Source organism: Pan paniscus, chromosome 9, assembly GCF_029289425.2.
Source record: "Pan paniscus chromosome 9, NHGRI_mPanPan1-v2.0_pri, whole genome shotgun sequence".
Classification (NCBI taxonomy): Eukaryota; Metazoa; Chordata; class Mammalia; order Primates; family Hominidae; genus Pan; species Pan paniscus.
Genome location: NC_073258.2, coordinates 9,057,875 through 9,075,983, shown reverse-complemented (window position 1 = coordinate 9,075,983; position 18,109 = coordinate 9,057,875). Strand labels below are relative to the sequence as shown.

The window sequence follows — 18,109 nt, the reverse complement described above, 5'->3', positions numbered from 1 at the left end:
ATCAGCAGGTGTGTGACAGATCGTTCCTTGATTCATATGTTCAAGATTTTATTTAACTACTGTAAGCCTAGCACTGTGCTAGGCCCAGAGAACAAAGAAAAGAGACAATCCTGTTCCCAGGGTGGTCACGGTCTAGATAGGGAGACACATCAGCAACTAGTGCTGCAGCAGGTGGCGTATGAGTGCTGTGGAAGCCCAGAGGAGGGGCCTTGAAGAACTAATGAAACTTTGCCAAATGGATAATATGAGGTGTGCAGATGGAGACTCCAGGCCTAAGGAAAGAGCTGCTGAACAAATACCAGGACGTGTTCAGGAGACTGTATTGTTCAGGCTGGCATCAGCTGTACTAATGAGAAAGAGTCGGGGGAGATGAGAAAAGACAGGAGCCAGGTCACAAATTCAACTTTATCTTGAAAATCATAGGGAGCAAGTGAAGGACTCTAAGCAAATCTGATATGTCTTTAAGAAAGATTGCTTTGGCTGCACTGTGGAGAATGGCAGCAGGAGAGAGGACAGTGGGCAGGGAGTCCTCTTAGGAGGCTGGTGCTTAATGTCCTTATGTCTCCAAACTCCACCAGACTCTTGAACATCTCCTCAGGGCATAGACTTCCAGGCTAGCTCTGGGCCTGGCTGACCTCTTGTCCTCTGGCCAGACTCTGCATATTTGCTTGCCTGCTGCTGTGCAGCTCCACCACCCACTCTTACATGTGTTTACTCTCCTTCTTGGCCAGGACCAATGGGCTATGGCTTCCAGACTTCTCTCCTCACTAGTGCCTGAAGCAAGAGGGCAACTCTCCAGGTGGTTTCCTGAAGTTTTTACTATTAGTAACCGTAGAGAATCGGGGTAAAAATGACCATTTGGGGTTTACAACTGTCACAAGAAGTCTTAATGTTTGATTTATTCAATATACATGTATTGAATGTCTACCATGTGCTAGTCACTGTATTAGACACACGGAATACGGTCATGAATGCGTCACTCCCCTCATCTTAAGGAGTTTATAGAGGGGAGATTCATGTGCAAAGAAATAGTTTCATTCCAATAAGAACATTTCCATTTGGGGATATATATGAGGTACAGATAGGCAGTATGAGTGCTTTCCTGAAGGAAGGGATCCCTGAGTTGAGACTTAAAGAATGAGCAATTTATGAGAGTATCAGATGGGGGAAGGCTTCCAAGCAGAGGTGAGGTGCACAGAGGTGTGGGAGGGCCCAGCTTGTTCAAGGGCCTACTAGGGGCTCAGGATCTCTGGAGTTAAGACTGGAGATGGGAGGGTGGGAGATGAGACTGCAGGGAGGCTCAGCCAAGTCAGAGGGTTTGAGCTTTTTTCTATAGCAATATTATCAGATTTGTTTATGCAAATGGTAGTCAATGTAGAGCAGTGGTTCATAACCAGGGGTGACTTTGCCCCCCAGAAGGGATATTAGCAATATCTAGAGAAATTTCTGATTGTCACAACGGGTGGGAGACTATTGGCATCTAGTGGGTAGAGGCTGAGAATGCTGCTGACCATCCTGCAAGGCACTTAGCAGCTCCCATAATAAAGCATTATCTGGTCCAAAATGTCAGTAGTGCCAATGTTGAGAAACCCTGGTGGAGAGTACAGATCAGAGGGTTAGACCTCTATGAGAAGGTAATCAAAATAATGCAGGGGAGCAATAACTCAGGACAGCTCAGGCCTAAGTCAGAACGGTGATAATGGTGATGGAAAGGAACAGACAAATAGAGTTAATGAGGACTTACTTAATCCCTGGTTGATTGATATACCAGGTGAGAAAAGGGAAGAACTGATTTCTGGCTTTAGCAACTGTGTGGATGGAAGAGTCATTAGAGCAGGTTTGGAATGATCATGAGTTTAGTTTTGGGCTGGTCAGATTTAGGGTGCCTGTGGGACATCCAAGTGGAGGTGCTGAGCAGCCATCTGGATGTAAAAGTTGGGAAATCTCAGAGGAGTGGTCTAGAGTGAAAGTATAGACGATGGCTGAAGTAAAAGGCAAGGCCCTGAGAGAATGTGTGGAGTGAGAAGAGGCCAAGGAGAGATTCCAGGGAACAATGTGTAAGAACAGGCAGATAAGGGGAGATGGAGGAAGACTGGCAGTGGGTGTTGGGGGAAGCAATGGGTGGAGAAGCAGGAAAAGTAGCATCAAGAAGTCATAGCAGGAGAGATGGGCATGGTGATGCATCCCTGTAATCCAAGCTACTCGGGAGGCTGAGGCAGGAGGATTACTTGAGCCCAAGAGTTCCAAACCAGCCTGGACAACATAGTGAGAGCCTGTCTTAAAAAATAAATAAAGGCCAGGCACAGTGGTTCACGCCTGTAATCTCAGCACTTTGGGAGGCCAAGGTGGAAGGACTGGTTGAGGCCAGGAGTTTGAGACCAGCCTGGGCAACATAGTGAAACACTGTCTATGCAAAAAATAAAAAAACTAGCCAGGCATGGTGGTGCACGCCTGTAGTCCTAGTTGTTCCAGAGGCTAAGGCAGGAGGATTGCTTGAGCCCAGGAGTTCGAAGTTGCAGTGAGCTAGGATCACACCACTGCACCCCAGACTGGGCAACAGAGAGCCTGTCTCAAAAATAAATTAAATAAATAAATAATTTATGTTTTAAAAAGTCAAAGCAGGAGGTACACCTGGGAAAGAGGTTGGGATAGGCATATGGAGTAAGTTTCGAGGCTAGTAAGAAGTTTAGAGAGTTCACAGATAAGTGTCTTTCTTTTCTCCTTGAAATAGTGCATCTGATGAGAGCAAGGGATGGGATGGGGGCAAGAGAAGAGGGATGAAGTTTATTATGGCTTTGGGGCAGAATGGGAGAGGGAGCTGACCAAGGTTAGACTGAGACGCTGAGCTGAGAATCTGCTGAAAATGGAGACTGTATTTGCAGTGAAACCTCTGAGCAGGGGTTGTACAGGCCAGGAAATTCACTTCTGCCTTGCTCATTTCCAGTCAGTGGCCCCTGTGCCTTTTGGGGTCACTTCCTGACAACTTCCCCAGACCACTGTTTATTGCTTTCTTCCTGCAGCGAGTCAGAGGGCAAAGGTCGTTAACAGCTTCTGGAGATGGTGCCGCAGCTGTGCTGCTGCCTGCCAGGATTGATGCAGGGGAAGTCTGTCTCCTGGGATATCCGGGCCCACAGCCACAGTAGAGAGTTGGAGCAGAAGCTGTTTCCAGGGTTCAGCCATGGCAGGGTCTTGGTGTCTCTCAGGAGGGTAAACAATGGCACAGATCATTTCTGTCAAGGGTCTGGGCCACAATCAGAAGTCCTTGGCCAGCTTTCTCTCTAAGCACATTTTCTGGCTGAGAAAGGGGAACTCTCCAGCTTCCTCTTGCAGCATATCCTGACCCTGAGGTCCTTATATCCACAAAGAGCACTTTGTCACAGGCTACAGTTGTTGTCAGCACCAGCTAACCCACTATTGAGGGCCTAATGTGTACCCAATGTATAAAACTTAGTGTGAAAGAAGGTTTTGTTACAAAGCAGGATGATCAGACTGTCGATTTACTCGGTGAAAAAATACACATAAAGCACCTACTATGTACCTTGCACTGTACTAGGCTAACGATGCATGAGCCACACACCCATAAATCTATAGAACAGACCCTATAGTGATCAGATCCCCGTATTAATCAGATCCCACTCTGTAATAATCAAACTCAATAAAGATCAAACCTATAAATCAGTCTCAATAATTCCACTGTCGGTGAGTTCTTGGCTTGGGGTGATTATGAGACTTGGTGAGGGTATTAACTTCCTGGACCCACCTGGAATTTGAGGTCACAGCCCTTTCTTCTTTCTAAGTACAGTTGGTCCTCATTATTTGTGAATTCACTTAATCTCGAAAATTTATTTGTAACTCCAAAATCAATACTAGCATTCCTGGACATGGGCAGAGAGATGAAAAATTTGAGTTACCTAATGTTCACATTCCCAGCACAGGGTGAACAAGACGATGTTCTGCCTTCTCGTTTTGGCTCTCATGCTTGTAAACAGATGTCCCTTTCAGGTCTATTTACTGCAACTTTTTTTTTTTCATTTTTTTAGTGCAAAAAGCTGATGATTTCACTGTTTAAATGGTCCCCAAGTGTAGTGCTGAAGTGTGGTCTAATGTTCCTCAGTACAAGAAGGCTGTGATGTGTCATATGGAGAAAATACATATGTTAGATAAGCTTTATTCAGGCATGAGTTACAGTGCTGTTGGCTGTGAGTTCAATGTTAATGAATGGAACAATGTATATTAAACCTAAGATGTCTTTAAACAGAAACACACATCAAACAAGGTTATGTATTGACCAGCTGACAAAAAATGTTATGGCTAGAGGCACTTAGGAACCTAACTAAATGGTGAGGTATGGGCTGAGGTTGGGTTTGGGCCCATGTCCTACTAGTCCTCTCTGTGTGTCCGCCATCCAGAGACTTAGCACCAGTTGTTCATTCTAATGGCCACCTACCTCTGGCTTTTCTGGCAAAGAAGAGGGGACACCACTCACCCCAGCCTCTCCCTAGGTGACAGCCACAGATGCAGATAGTGGCCCATTTGGCCTCCTCTCCTATTCCTTGGGTGCTGGACTTGGGTCCTCTGGATCTCCCCCATTCCACATTGATGCCCACAGCGGTGATGTGTGCACAACCCGGACCCTGGACCGTGACCAGGGGCCCTCAAGCTTTGACTTCACAGTGACAGCTGTGGATGGGGTAAGTCAGTAGACCATGGGCAGGTTGGGATGTTGGGGTAGGGCACTCACCAGGGCCAGACGAGGCCCACCTGACCTATGGCTGCATGTCCCACCAGGGAGGCCTCAAGTCCATGGTATATGTGAAGGTGTTTCTGTCAGACGAGAATGACAATCGTCCTCAGTTTTATCCACGGGAGTATGCTGCCAGTATAAGTGCCCAGAGTCCACCAGGCACAGCTGTGCTGAGGTTGCGTGCCCATGACCCTGACCAGGGATCCCATGGGCGACTCTCCTACCATATCCTGGCTGGCAACAGCCCCCCACTTTTTACCTTGGATGAGCAATCAGGTGAGGATCCTCCCATTCCCGGGGCCTTCCCCCAGGTCCCCCTCCCCACCTGCCTAAATGATGTCCTACCTACCTCTTCCATAACCTTTCTAGCCCTATTATGTTTCCTTATATATCTCTGCTTCTATTCTTCCTCTCAGGGCTGTTGACAGTAGCCTGGCCCTTGGCCAGACGGGCCAATTCCGTGGTGCAGCTGGAGATCGGAGCTCAGGATGGAGGTGGCCTACAGGCAGAACCCAGTGCCCGAGTGAACATCAGCATTGTGCCTGGAACCCCCACACCACCCATATTTGAGCAACTACAGTATGTTTTTTCTGTGCCAGAGGATGTGGCACCAGGCACCAGTGTGGGCATAGTCCAGGCACACAACCCACCAGGTATCATTTAGCTTTATACCCACTTGGTGCCAGACCCAAATACCCCAGTATAACCCGCCAGCACCATCCGAAGATACCTTAGAGTATCACAGGGCAGATAGCCCCAGTATAAAACACTCCTGTACCAATGCCCAACACCTCCTTAGGCACAGTGCTGGCACACTGCTTCGTGAGGCATAGGAATGTCACCTCAGTGCATGCCAACCAACTTCTTTGCCAACCCCTGCCCCTCCTCCTAATATTTTGAAAGGCATGGGTGTGGGCACTGCCTAGTCCTTCTCGGGATCAGACTCTGGGTCCTGACTCAATAATTGCCCCTCCATCTCTTTCCTGATCCCTTTTTCATCCTCCCTAGGTCGCTTGGCACCTGTGACCCTTTCCCTATCAGGTGGGGATCCCCGAGGACTCTTCTCCCTAGATGCGGTATCAGGACTGTTGCAAACACTTCGCCCTCTGGACCGGGAGCTACTGGGACCAGTGTTGGAGCTGGAGGTGCGAGCAGGCAGTGGAGTGCCCCCAGCTTTCGCTGTAGCTCGGGTGCGTGTGCTGCTGGATGATGTGAATGACAACTCCCCTGCCTTTCCTGCACCTGAAGACACGGTATTGCTACCACCAAACACTGCCCCAGGGACTCCCATCTATACACTGCGGGCTCTTGACCCCGACTCAGGTGTTAACAGTCGAGTCACCTTTACCCTGCTTGCTGGGGGTGGTGGAGCCTTCACCGTGGACCCCACCACAGGCCATGTACGGCTTATGAGGCCTCTGGGGCCCTCAGGAGGGCCAGCCCATGACCTGGAGCTGGAGGCCCGGGATGGGGGCTCCCCACCACGCACCAGCCACTTTCGACTACGGGTGGTGGTACAGGATGTGGGAACCCGTGGGCTGGCTCCCCGATTCAACAGCCCTACCTACCGTGTGGACCTGCCCTCAGGCACCACTGCTGGAACTCAGGTCCTGCAAGTGCAGGCCCAAGCACCAGATGGCGGCCCTATCACCTATCACCTTGCAGCAGAGGGAGCAAGTAGCCCCTTTGGCCTGGAGCCACAGAGTGGGTGGCTATGGGTGCGGGCAGCGCTGGACCGTGAGGCCCAGGAGTTGTACATACTGAAGGTAATGGCAGTGTCTGGGTCCAAAGCTGAGTTGGGGCAGCAGACAGGCACAGCCACCGTGAGGGTCAGCATCCTCAACCAGAATGAACACAGTCCCCGCTTGTCTGAGGATCCCACCTTCCTGGCCGTGGCTGAGAACCAGCCCCCAGGGACCAGCGTGGGCCGAGTCTTTGCCACTGACCGAGACTCAGGACCCAATGGACGTCTGACCTACAGCCTGCAACAGCTGTCTGAAGACAGCAAGGCCTTCCGCATCCACCCCCAGACGGGTGAGCACAGAGACCCAAATCCTGACACCCCATAGCCTTATCCCCAGCCTGGTGAACATTCAGACAGGATCCCCAACCCCCAGCTCCCATCTCGCCCCTGAGAATGAGGATTTAGCCCTGGCATTCCCTCCCCCACTCCCCAAACCCCAGCTTCTTAGGTGCAGGCCTCAGGCTCTGCATCCTTAAACATCTCGTACATGATCGCCTTCTTGCACTCCCAGGAGAAGTGACCACACTCCAAACCCTGGACCGTGAGCAGCAGAGCAGCTATCAGCTCCTGGTGCAGGTGCAGGATGGAGGGAGCCCACCCCGCAGCACCACAGGCACTGTGCATGTTGCAGTGCTTGACCTCAACGACAACAGCCCCACGTTCCTGCAGGCTTCAGGAGCTGCTGGTGGGGGCCTCCCTATACAGGTATGTGAAGTGGCAGGACTTTGTCCTGAAAAGTGTGAGAGGGAGTGGGGATCTCCCCATAGAGCTGTAGGTGTAGGTAAGAGACTGCCTCCTGGATTGGGTGTGAGAGCCGAAAAGAGGTTCTGCCTGCCCACAGGTGAGGGAAGCTTTATCCTGAGTTGTCTGAAGAACAGGAAAGAGACTCACTAGGTGAGTTGTGTTCCCACAGGTACCAGACCGCGTGCCTCCAGGAACACTGGTGACGACTCTGCAGGCGAAGGATCCAGATGAGGGGGAGAATGGGACCATCTTGTACACACTAACTGGTATGGGAGTGGAGAGAAGAGAATTGGTGGGTGATGGCATGCCCTCATGGCCTGCCCAGCTCTGGGCCCCAAGCCCTCATCTTCCTCTGCCTGTCCCCAGGTCCTGGCTCAGAGCTTTTCTCTCTGCACCCTCACTCAGGGGAGCTGCTCACTGCAGCTCCCCTGATCCGAGCAGAGCGGCCCCACTATGTGCTGACACTGAGTGCTCATGACCAAGGCAGCCCTCCTCGAAGTGCCAGCCTCCAGCTGCTGGTGCAGGTATGGCTGCCCTTCTTCCCCTTGGCTACCGCTGTAGGTCCCCTTCAGTAGCTGCAGCTTCACGGGAATCCTTTGGCTCCACTAGCAGTCAGGCTACTCTGACCACTTTCCTACCACCTGGGAAGCCAGCCCAGATCCCCTTTTACACGGGCCCTCACAATTCTGTTCTTCCTCCCCGGTCCACAACAGGTGCTTCCCTCAGCTCGCTTGGCCGAGCCGCCCCCAGATCTCGCAGAGCGGGACCCAGCGGCACCAGTGCCTGTCGTGCTGACGGTGACAGCAGCTGAGGGACTGCGGCCCGGCTCTCTGTTGGGCTCGGTGGCAGCGCCAGAGCCCGCGGGTGTTGGTGCACTCACCTACACACTGGTGGGCGGTGCCGATCCCGAGGGCACCTTCGCGCTGGATGCGGCCTCAGGGCGCTTGTACCTGGCGCGGCCCCTGGACTTCGAAGCTGGCCCGCCGTGGCGCGCGCTCACGGTACGCGCTGAGGGGCCGGGAGGCGCGGGCGCGCGGCTGCTGCGAGTGCAGGTGCAAGTGCAGGACGAGAATGAGCATGCGCCCGCCTTTGCGCGCGACCCGCTGGCGCTGGCGCTGCCAGAGAACCCGGAGCCCGGCGCAGCGCTGTACACTTTCCGCGCGTCGGACGCCGACGGCCCCGGCCCCAATAGCGACGTGCGCTACCGCCTGCTGCGCCAGGAGCCGCCCGTGCCGGCGCTTCGCCTGGACGCGCGCACCGGGGCGCTCAGCGCTCCGCGCGGCCTGGACCGAGAGACCACTCCCGCGCTGCTGCTGCTGGTGGAAGCCACCGACCGGCCCGCCAACGCCAGCCGCCGTCGTGCAGCGCGCGTTTCAGCGCGCGTCTTCGTCACGGATGAGAATGACAACGCGCCTGTCTTCGCCTCGCCGTCACGCGTGCGCCTCCCAGAGGACCAGCCGCCTGGGCCCGCGGCGCTGCACGTGGTAGCCCGGGACCCGGATCTGGGCGAGGCTGCACGCGTGTCCTATCGGCTGGCATCTGGCGGGGACGGCCACTTCCGGCTGCACTCAAGCACTGGTGAGAGTTAGGTCTGGGGGTGAGGGCGAGGAAGGTGCTGATGTGGAGTGTTGGGGTCCCCACCAACCTGCCTTACCGGTCACCTAGGAGCGCTGTCCGTGGTGCGGCCGTTGGACCGCGAACAACGAGCTGAGCACGTACTGACAGTGGTGGCCTCAGACCACGGCTCCCCGCCGCGCTCGGCCACGCAGGTCCTGACCGTCAGTGTCGCTGACGTCAACGACGAGGCGCCTACTTTCCAGCAGCAGGAGTACAGCGTCCTCTTGCGTGAGAACAGCCCTCCTGGCACATCTCTGCTCACCCTGCGAGCAACCGACCCCGACGTGGGTAAGACCTGGGGGGGTGAATTATGAGTGGGATGGACTGGGGCAAGAAACAGCATTTTTACCCTCTGATCGCCCTCCATGCTGCCCCTCCTCAGGGGCCAACGGGCAAGTGACTTATGGAGGCGTCTCTAGCGAAAGCTTTTCTCTGGATCCTGACACTGGTGTTCTCACGACTCTTCGGGCCCTGGATCGAGAGGAACAGGAGGAGATCATCCTGACAGGTACATGTTGACAGGACCCCAAGAGCCTGAGTGAGGTGTTGTAAACACCAGTGTTACCTGGATAGAATACCCAAAGTACTACCTTTTAGAAGTTTTTGCCTCTTACCACAAAGCTCCTGCTATGTTTTTGGACCCTTTTGGGGAGTCGAGAGTTTGGCAGGGTGCAAGGTCAACTGACTTCTACACTGTCACAACTGTGACCGTACAAATTCTAAAATGCATAATGTCACAGCTATGCCCTCCAGGCCTCCCTCAGATACTGCAGCCATTTAACAGAGGAGCATTTTGATACTGAATATTGGAGAGGTCAAGTGACTTGCGCAAGCTCATGCAGCTTGGAAGTGGCAGGGCTGGGACTTGAACCCAGATCTTTTCATACCTCATTTAGTGCCTTTCCTGTTACACCACCACTAGTCCAAGATATATCTTGCATGCACCAAGCATGGGAGGTAGGACACATGTATGTTTATGTATGCATGACACATGTGTGCCTGAGAGGTATGGAGAGATGGACATTTTCTGGTTTGTGTGCACCTAGTGAACATATATGAACACTGTGTGGTGTGGATTTCTCCATGTGGTGAGGGCAGACTAGACCTCATTGATTTTGCTTCCCCACAGTGTATGCCCAGGACAGGGGCTCACCTCCTCGGTTAACGCATGTCACCATTCGAGTGGCTGTGGAGGATGAGAATGACCATGCACCAACCTTTGGGAGTGCCCATCTCTCTCTCGAGGTGCCTGAGGGCCAGGACCCCCAGACCCTTACCATGCTTCGGGCCTCTGATCCAGATGTGGGAGCCAATGGGCAGTTGCAGTACCGCATCCTAGGTGAGAACCTTCCCACTCCCACTAACTGAGCACCCACTTGCCTGGTTCTTGCTCCTTCTTGGCTGCTGTCAGCCTCAGTGCATGTGTCTGGGTCTCCTTTTCCCTCTTGATGTCGTCCACCTTTTCTTTCATGCTTATACCCAGTGTAGCTGGGTATCTCATTCCATGCTCTTTGTCTCCCTGTGTGTCTCTGTTTCTATCTTCCTATTTCTTTTCTTTCTCATTTGTCTCTCCCTGTAGAGCAGTCGTTCTCAAATTTTTGGTCTCAAAAACCCTTAACACTCTTAATTTTTGAGAACCGTAAGGAGTTTTTATGTGGATTATATCAGTATTTACTGTATTAGACAATAAAACTGAGATGATGTTAAAATATGATTGTGAAACAAGCCAATGAAGTATACAGCTTGCCAGTATTTCTGTGTAAGCACAAGGAAATACTAAGATTTCAAGTAACAATTTGTTGGACAGTAGTTAATTTCAGAGATTAAAGCAGGTATAACTGAAGATAGCCAGAACAAACTGAATCTCTGAAGACACACAGATTCATGCTCTAAACTTTCTGTCTAGAATATTCTAGAACACACAGGAATACATAAGCACACATTCCATTAACCAAGACATTATATCATCACGTCATAGAGCATCTGCAAATTCTACTGTACATCTGTGAGATGAGAATAAAAAGGCCATATAATGGCTTAGTAGCGCTATGAAATAATTTTGATCTTATGCACATGAAAAGGACCTGGGGGACTCCCGGGGTTCCCAGACCACACACAAATGATACCAGCTGCTTTATAGTATCTTCTGTTACTTTCCGTTTCTGTTTTTCTTCCTTTCTCTCATAGGTTCACTTGCTTTTGTGCAAATGCTTCCTCTCTCCTGTTGTCTGTAAATCACCCCCATCCCCACGACACATGTATATTTATATGTGCATGCCCTTCTCTGCAGATGGGGACCCATCAGGAGCCTTTGTCCTAGACCTTGCTTCTGGAGAGTTTGGCACCATGCGGCCACTAGACAGAGAAGTGGAGCCAGCTTTCCAGCTGAGGATAGAGGCCTGGGATGGAGGCCAGCCAGCTCTCAGTGCCACGCTGCTTTTGACAGTGACCGTGCTGGATGCCAATGACCATGCTCCAGCCTTTCCTGTGCCTGCCTACTCGGTGGAGGTGCCGGAGGATGTGCCTGCAGGGACCCTGCTGCTGCAGCTACAGGCTCATGACCCTGATGCTGGAGCTAATGGCCATGTGACCTACTACCTGGGCGCCGGTACAGCAGGAGCCTTCCTGCTGGAGCCCAGCTCTGGAGAACTGCGCACAGCTGCAGCCTTGGACAGAGAACAGTGTCCCAGCTACACCTTTTCTGTGAGTGCAGTGGATGGTGCAGCTGCTGGGCCCCTAAGCACCACAGTGTCTGTCACCATCACGGTGCGCGATGTCAATGACCATGCACCCACCTTCCCCACCAGTCCTCTGCGCCTACGTCTGCCCCGCCCAGGCCCCAGCTTCAGTACCCCAACCCTGGCTCTGGCCACACTGAGAGCTGAAGATCGTGATGCTGGTGCCAATGCTTCCATTCTGTACCGGCTGGCAGGCACACCACCTCCTGGCACTACTGTGGACTCTTACACTGGTGAAATCCGCGTGGCCCGCTCTCCTGTAGCTCTAGGCCCCCGAGATCGTGTCCTCTTCATTGTGGCCACTGATCTTGGCCGTCCAGCTCGCTCTGCCACTGGTGTGATCATTGTTGGACTGCAGGGGGAAGCTGAGCGTGGACCCCGCTTTCCCCGGGCTAGCAGTGAGGCTACGATTCGTGAGAATGCACCCCCAGGTGGGTCCCCAGCCATTTCTTCCAGATTCAAACTCCCAAATGGGCTGGGGTTGTGCTTTGAAAATGTCCCCCAAACTCTCCCAGTCTCGCGCTCACAGTCCAACAATACCGTTCTTTCTGCAGGGACTCCTATTGTCTCCCCCAGGGCCGTCCATGCAGGAGGCACAAATGGACCCATCACCTACAGCATTCTCAGTGGGAATGAGAAAGGGACATTCTCCATCCAGCCTAGTACAGGTAAGAAATAGGAGCAGGGGCTCTGTGCAGGACAGGCTACTGGGGAAGCAGGTTCTTTGCATCAGAGGAGCCTTTGATGGGTGAAGGGCTGTCCTTGAGTAAGGGGTCTTAGAGAAGGAGGCTCCAGGGCAAGCAAAGGGGGCTATCACTGATGCATTCTGTCTCCCCCAGGTGCCATCACAGTTCGCTCAGCAGAGGGGCTAGACTTCGAGGTGAGTCCACGGCTGCGACTGGTGCTGCAGGCAGAGAGTGGAGGAGCCTTTGCCTTCACTGTGCTGACCCTGACCCTGCAAGATGCCAACGACAATGCTCCCCGTTTCCTGCGGCCCCATTATGTGGCCTTCCTTCCTGAGTCCCGGCCCTTGGAGGGGCCCCTGCTGCAGGTGTGGGGTGTGATGGAAAGATTGGGCGGGGGAGCAGGGCTAGTCAGACTTGTCTGTGGCCAGACCAGTCCCAGCAGCCTCCTACCCTCACCAGGTGGAGGCGGATGACCTGGATCAAGGCTCTGGAGGACAGATTTCCTACAGTCTGGCTGCATCCCAGCCGGCACGTGGATTGTTCCACGTAGACCCAACCACAGGCACTATCACTACCACAGCCATCCTGGACCGTGAGATCTGGGCTGAAACACGGTGAGGCCTGGCCCTGTGGACCCAAGACCTCATCTTGGGCCTGTCCAGTTTCAAGCCCTGCCTTGAACTCATCTGGTCCCTTGGCCACATCCTGAATTCCCCAGCCCTAAGCTCTGTCCTGAGTCCTCCTGGCCCTGCCCTGAGTTCCCCCTTATTGCCATGTCCCACCCGATGATTGTGCTTTGTGTCCAGGTTGGTACTGATGGCCACAGACAGAGGGAGTCCAGCCCTGGTGGGCTCAGCTACCTTGACGGTGATGGTCATCGACACCAATGACAATCGCCCCACCATCCCCCAACCCTGGGAGCTCCGAGTGTCAGAAGGTGAGGCTGGGTAAAGTGGGTGGCATAAAGGGTGGCAGAGAGACATTTTTCTCCACCCTGCAGCTCAAGGTGGGGCTGTGTCCATTGCCAAACACACTAGTCTCATGTATTTCAGATGCGTTATTGGGCTCAGAGATTGCACAGGTAACAGGGAATGATGTGGACTCAGGACCCGTGCTGTGGTATGTGCTAAGCCCATCTGGGCCCCAGGATCCCTTCAGTGTTGGCCGCTATGGAGGCCGTGTCTCCCTCACGGGGCCCCTGGACTTTGAGCAGTGTGACCGCTACCAGCTGCAGCTGCTGGCACATGATGGGCCTCATGAGGGCCGTGCCAACCTCACAGTGCTTGTGGAGGATGTCAATGACAATGCACCTGCCTTCTCCCAGAGCCTCTACCAGGTACTGACACCCATGGATCCACCTACACCTGGGCCTGGGTTGTTCCTGTTGGAGGGAAGTATCAGAGCTAGCAGCTGCTGAGGTGGGCTGGGAATGGGAAGGTCCCAAGTCCTGTGAACTACATCCTGGTTTTGCATCCTGTACCCAGAAAGGGGAGAAGGTGGGCATTTCCCATTCGAATACTTAGGAGTAGGGGCTCCAAGTTGGAATAGATGCCAAGCAGGGCACAAGGAACCAAGCTCCAGAACAGGCTGCATGGACAGCAGGGCAAATGGGAAGCCTGGCAATAAGCACTTTTCCTCACACTTCAGGTAATGCTGCTTGAGCACACACCCCCAGGCAGTGCCATTCTCTCCGTCTCTGCCACTGATCGGGACTCAGGTGCCAACGGTCACATTTCCTACCACCTGGCTTCCCCTGCCGATGGCTTCAGTGTTGACCCCAACAATGGTGCGTCTTTCCCAGGATCTGCCCCTTGCCTTTGACTGTGTTGGGCTGTAATCTGACCTCATTCCTTGAATTTGTTACTCAAACTCTTTAACTCCTGGATCTCTGGCCTAGGGAGGACATTTCCTCCCCTCTGTCTTCATTATAAGCCCCTTGTTGACTGCATGTCTAGAAGCTGTTCCCTAAGCTGTGAATCCTTGAGGCCATCCCCTTGTCTCCCAGCAGATAGGCCATTCCCTGAGTCTGACTTCCAAAACCATTTCCTAGATCCTGAAGGGTCACTCTTCTGTTCACTCACAGCCTTTGCTGAATATATTTCTTTCCCTTCCGTTCTCATCTCAGGGACCCTGTTCACAATAGTGGGAACAGTGGCCTTGGGCCATGACGGGTCAGGAGCAGTGGATGTGGTGCTGGAAGCACGAGACCACGGAGCTCCAGGCCGGGCAGCACGAGCCACAGTGCACGTGCAGCTGCAGGACCAGAACGACCACGCCCCGAGCTTCACATTGTCACACTACCGTGTGGCTGTGACTGAAGACCTGCCCCCTGGCTCCACTCTGCTCACCCTGGAGGCTACAGATGCTGATGGAAGCCGCAGCCATGCCGCTGTGGACTACAGCATCATCAGTGGCAACTGGGGCCGAGTCTTCCAGCTGGAACCCAGGCTGGCTGAGGCTGGGGAGAGTGCTGGACCAGGCCCCCGGGCACTGGGCTGCCTGGTGTTGCTTGAACCTCTAGACTTTGAAAGCCTGACACAGTACAATCTAACAGTGGCTGCAGCTGACCGTGGGCAGCCACCCCAAAGCTCAGTCGTGCCAGTCACTGTCACTGTACTAGATGTCAATGACAACCCACCTGTCTTTACCCGAGCATCCTACCGTGTGGCAGTACCTGAGGACACACCTGTTGGAGCTGAGCTGCTGCATGTAGAGGCCTCTGACGCTGACCCTGGCCCTCATGGCCTCGTGCGTTTCACTGTCAGCTCAGGCGACCCATCAGGGCTCTTTGAGCTGGATGAGAGCTCAGGCACCTTGCGACTGGCCCATGCCCTGGACTGTGAGACCCAGGCTCGACATCAGCTTGTAGTACAGGCTGCTGACCCTGCTGGTGCACACTTTGCTTTGGCACCAGTGACAATTGAGGTCCAGGATGTGAATGATCATGGCCCAGCCTTCCCACTGAACTTACTCAGCACCAGCCTGGCCGAGAATCAGCCTCCAGGCACTCTCGTGACCACTCTGCATGCAATCGACGGGGATGCTGGGGCTTTTGGGAGGCTCCGTTACAGCCTTTTGGAGGCTGGGCCAGGACCTGAGGGCCGTGAGGCATTTGCACTGAACAGCTCAACAGGGGAGTTGCGTGCACGAGTGCCCTTTGACTATGAGCACACAGAAAGCTTCCAGCTGCTGGTGGGTGCTGCTGATGCTGGGAATCTCTCAGCCTCTGTCACTGTGTCGGTGCTAGTGACTGGAGAGGATGAGTATGACCCTGTATTTCTGGCACCAGCTTTCCACTTCCAAGTGCCCGAAGGTGCCCGGCGTGGCCACAGCTTGGGTCACGTGCAGGCCACAGATGAGGATGGGGGTGCCGATGGCCTGGTTCTGTATTCCCTTGCCACCTCTTCCCCCTATTTTGGTATTAACCAGACTACAGGAGCCCTGTACCTGCGGGTGGACAGTCGGGCACCAGGCAGTGGAACAGCCACCTCTGGGGGTGGGGGCCGGACCCGGCGGGAAGCACCACGGGAGCTGAGGCTGGAGGTGATAGCACGGGGGCCTCTGCCTGGTTCCCGGAGTGCCACAGTGCCTGTGACCGTGGATATCACCCACACCGCACTGGGCCTGGCACCTGACCTCAACCTGCTATTAGTAGGGGCCGTGGCAGCCTCCTTGGGAGTTGTGGTGGTGCTTGCACTGGCAGCCCTGGTCCTAGGACTTGTTCGGGCCCGTAGCCGCAAGGCTGAGGCAGCCCCTGGCCCAATGTCACAGGCAGCACCCCTAGCCAGTGACTCACTGCAGAAACTGGGCCGGGAGCCACCTAGTCCACCACCCTCTGAGCACCTCTATCACCAGACTCTTCCCAGCTATGGTGGGCCAGGAGCTGGAGGACCCTACCCCCGTGGTGGCTCCTTGGACCCTTCACATTCAAGTGGCCGAGGATCAGCAGAGGCTGCAGAGGATGATGAGATCCGCATGATCAATGAGTTCCCCCGTGTGGCCAGTGTGGCCTCCTCTCTGGCTGCCCGTGGCCCTGACTCAGGCATCCAGCAGGATGCAGATGGTCTGAGTGACACATCCTGCGAACCACCTGCCCCTGACACCTGGTATAAGGGCCGAAAGGGAGGGCTGCTGCTGCCAGGTGCAGGAGCCACTCTCTACAGAGAGGAGGGGCCCCCAGCCACTGCCACAGCCTTCCTGGGGGGCTGTGGCCTGAGCCCTGCACCCACTGGGGACTATGGCTTCCCAGCAGATGGCAAGCCATGTGTGGCAGGTGCGCTGACAGCCATTGTGGCCGGTGAGGAGGAGCTCCGTGGCAGCTATAACTGGGACTACCTGCTGAGCTGGTGCCCTCAGTTCCAACCACTGGCCAGTGTCTTCACAGAGATCGCTCGGCTCAAGGATGAAGCTCGGCCATGTCCCCCAGCTCCCCGTATCGACCCACCACCCCTCATCACTGCCGTGGCCCACCCAGGAGCCAAGTCTGTGCCCCCCAAGCCAGCAAACACAGCTGCAGCCCGGGCCATCTTCCCACCAGCTTCTCACCGCTCCCCCATCAGCCATGAAGGCTCCCTGTCCTCAGCTGCCATGTCCCCCAGCTTCTCACCCTCTCTGTCTCCTCTGGCTGCTCGCTCACCCGTTGTCTCACCATTTGGGGTGGCCCAGGGTCCCTCAGCCTCAGCACTCAGCGCAGAGTCTGGCCTGGAGCCACCTGATGACACGGAGCTGCACATCTAGCTGTGGCCCAGGCTGGGCCCCGACCTGGGATGCGCACAGTGTCCCCAATGCAGGCCCCACTCTGAGCCTGCCCTGGGCAGCCTCGGACTATGACTGGCTACGGGGAGGCCACCACCAGGCCCCAGCTCTCCACCCTGAACTCCCCAGCCCCCTCAGAGTACTAGGACCACAGAAGCCCTGTTGGTCACTGACCTGTGACCAGGTCCAATGTGGGGAGAAATATGAAGGAGGTAGCAGCCCTGGGTTCTCCTCAGTGAGGGATCCCTGCCCTGCACCAGCACCCTGAGATGGAGCTGAGACTTTATTTATTGGGGGTAGGGGGATGGAGGAGGTCCCTCCAACATGTTTGGACCCAGCTCCTTTGGGTTCCACTGACACCCCTGCCCCTGCCCCTGCCCAGAACCAAGTGCCAATTCTCACTCTGGAGCCTTAATAAACTGCAATTTGTATCCAGTCTCCAGCTTTGTTCTATAGGGATGACTGGAAGACACCTGGCAGAGTATTGTGGATACCTCAGGAGGCACAGAGGGGTGGTGGGGTGGGGATGGCACTGGGAGCTCAGGAGCCTAGCCTGAGGCTGATGATCACATCTCTCTGCAGCTATTCTTTTCCTGCTAATATGGGCAAAGAGGCCAGCAGGGCCTTGAGAGGGATCAGTTGGGTGGGAGAGGGCATCTTGGGGATGACCAGCTCTGGGCCCGAAGTTCTTAAAATAAGTTGGGGTGGGTACAAGAGCAATCAAGTGGTTTATTTGTTCTTCTTGGGGCCACTAAAAATCCACATTGTAATAAGAGCTCAATTTGTTGAGCCTTTGTCATGTCAGGCTCTCTGCAGGTGGCTGCCTTGCTTAATCTCAGTGTAAATTTTCACAGTCATACAAAGGGATTTGGGAACCACTGGTGTTGACTGTTCTTTGGGGAGCCAGGCTGTGAGGGAAAGGCGATTGGCCAGTGTTTGAGAAGTTCATGAGATTGAGGAAATTAGAAAAAAAAAAAAAGTTGTGGTCAAAGATAAATGTTTCTGAGCACGATGCTAGTAAATACAGCTCTAGGATCCACGCTTAGTGGGAAACTGGAGGGATCAATGGACAGAAGGAAGT

At 54.2% G+C, this 18,109-nt stretch overlaps 1 protein-coding gene across 1 annotated transcript in view; it reads left to right on the top strand.

The window, feature by feature from the left end:
• The window catches only part of DCHS1 (dachsous cadherin-related 1), a 34,357-nt gene extending 16,893 nt beyond the window's left edge, over nucleotides 1-17,464 (top strand). Inside the window, exons 3-21 of the mRNA XM_034932050.3 lie at nucleotides 4,503-4,691; nucleotides 4,789-5,020; nucleotides 5,161-5,397; nucleotides 5,753-6,778; nucleotides 7,000-7,193; nucleotides 7,402-7,498; nucleotides 7,599-7,756; nucleotides 7,946-8,810; nucleotides 8,898-9,137; nucleotides 9,232-9,357; nucleotides 9,979-10,188; nucleotides 11,140-12,018; nucleotides 12,142-12,255; nucleotides 12,427-12,638; nucleotides 12,733-12,887; nucleotides 13,080-13,210; nucleotides 13,326-13,609; nucleotides 13,921-14,059; nucleotides 14,399-17,464. Of these exons, the coding sequence (XP_034787941.2) occupies nucleotides 4,503-4,691; nucleotides 4,789-5,020; nucleotides 5,161-5,397; nucleotides 5,753-6,778; nucleotides 7,000-7,193; nucleotides 7,402-7,498; nucleotides 7,599-7,756; nucleotides 7,946-8,810; nucleotides 8,898-9,137; nucleotides 9,232-9,357; nucleotides 9,979-10,188; nucleotides 11,140-12,018; nucleotides 12,142-12,255; nucleotides 12,427-12,638; nucleotides 12,733-12,887; nucleotides 13,080-13,210; nucleotides 13,326-13,609; nucleotides 13,921-14,059; nucleotides 14,399-17,010 (8,100 nt within the window). The 3' untranslated portion in view covers nucleotides 17,011-17,464. The remainder of the gene's footprint in view (nucleotides 1-4,502; nucleotides 4,692-4,788; nucleotides 5,021-5,160; nucleotides 5,398-5,752; nucleotides 6,779-6,999; nucleotides 7,194-7,401; nucleotides 7,499-7,598; nucleotides 7,757-7,945; nucleotides 8,811-8,897; nucleotides 9,138-9,231; nucleotides 9,358-9,978; nucleotides 10,189-11,139; nucleotides 12,019-12,141; nucleotides 12,256-12,426; nucleotides 12,639-12,732; nucleotides 12,888-13,079; nucleotides 13,211-13,325; nucleotides 13,610-13,920; nucleotides 14,060-14,398) is intronic.
• The last annotated feature ends 645 nt before the right edge of the window (nucleotides 17,465-18,109 follow it).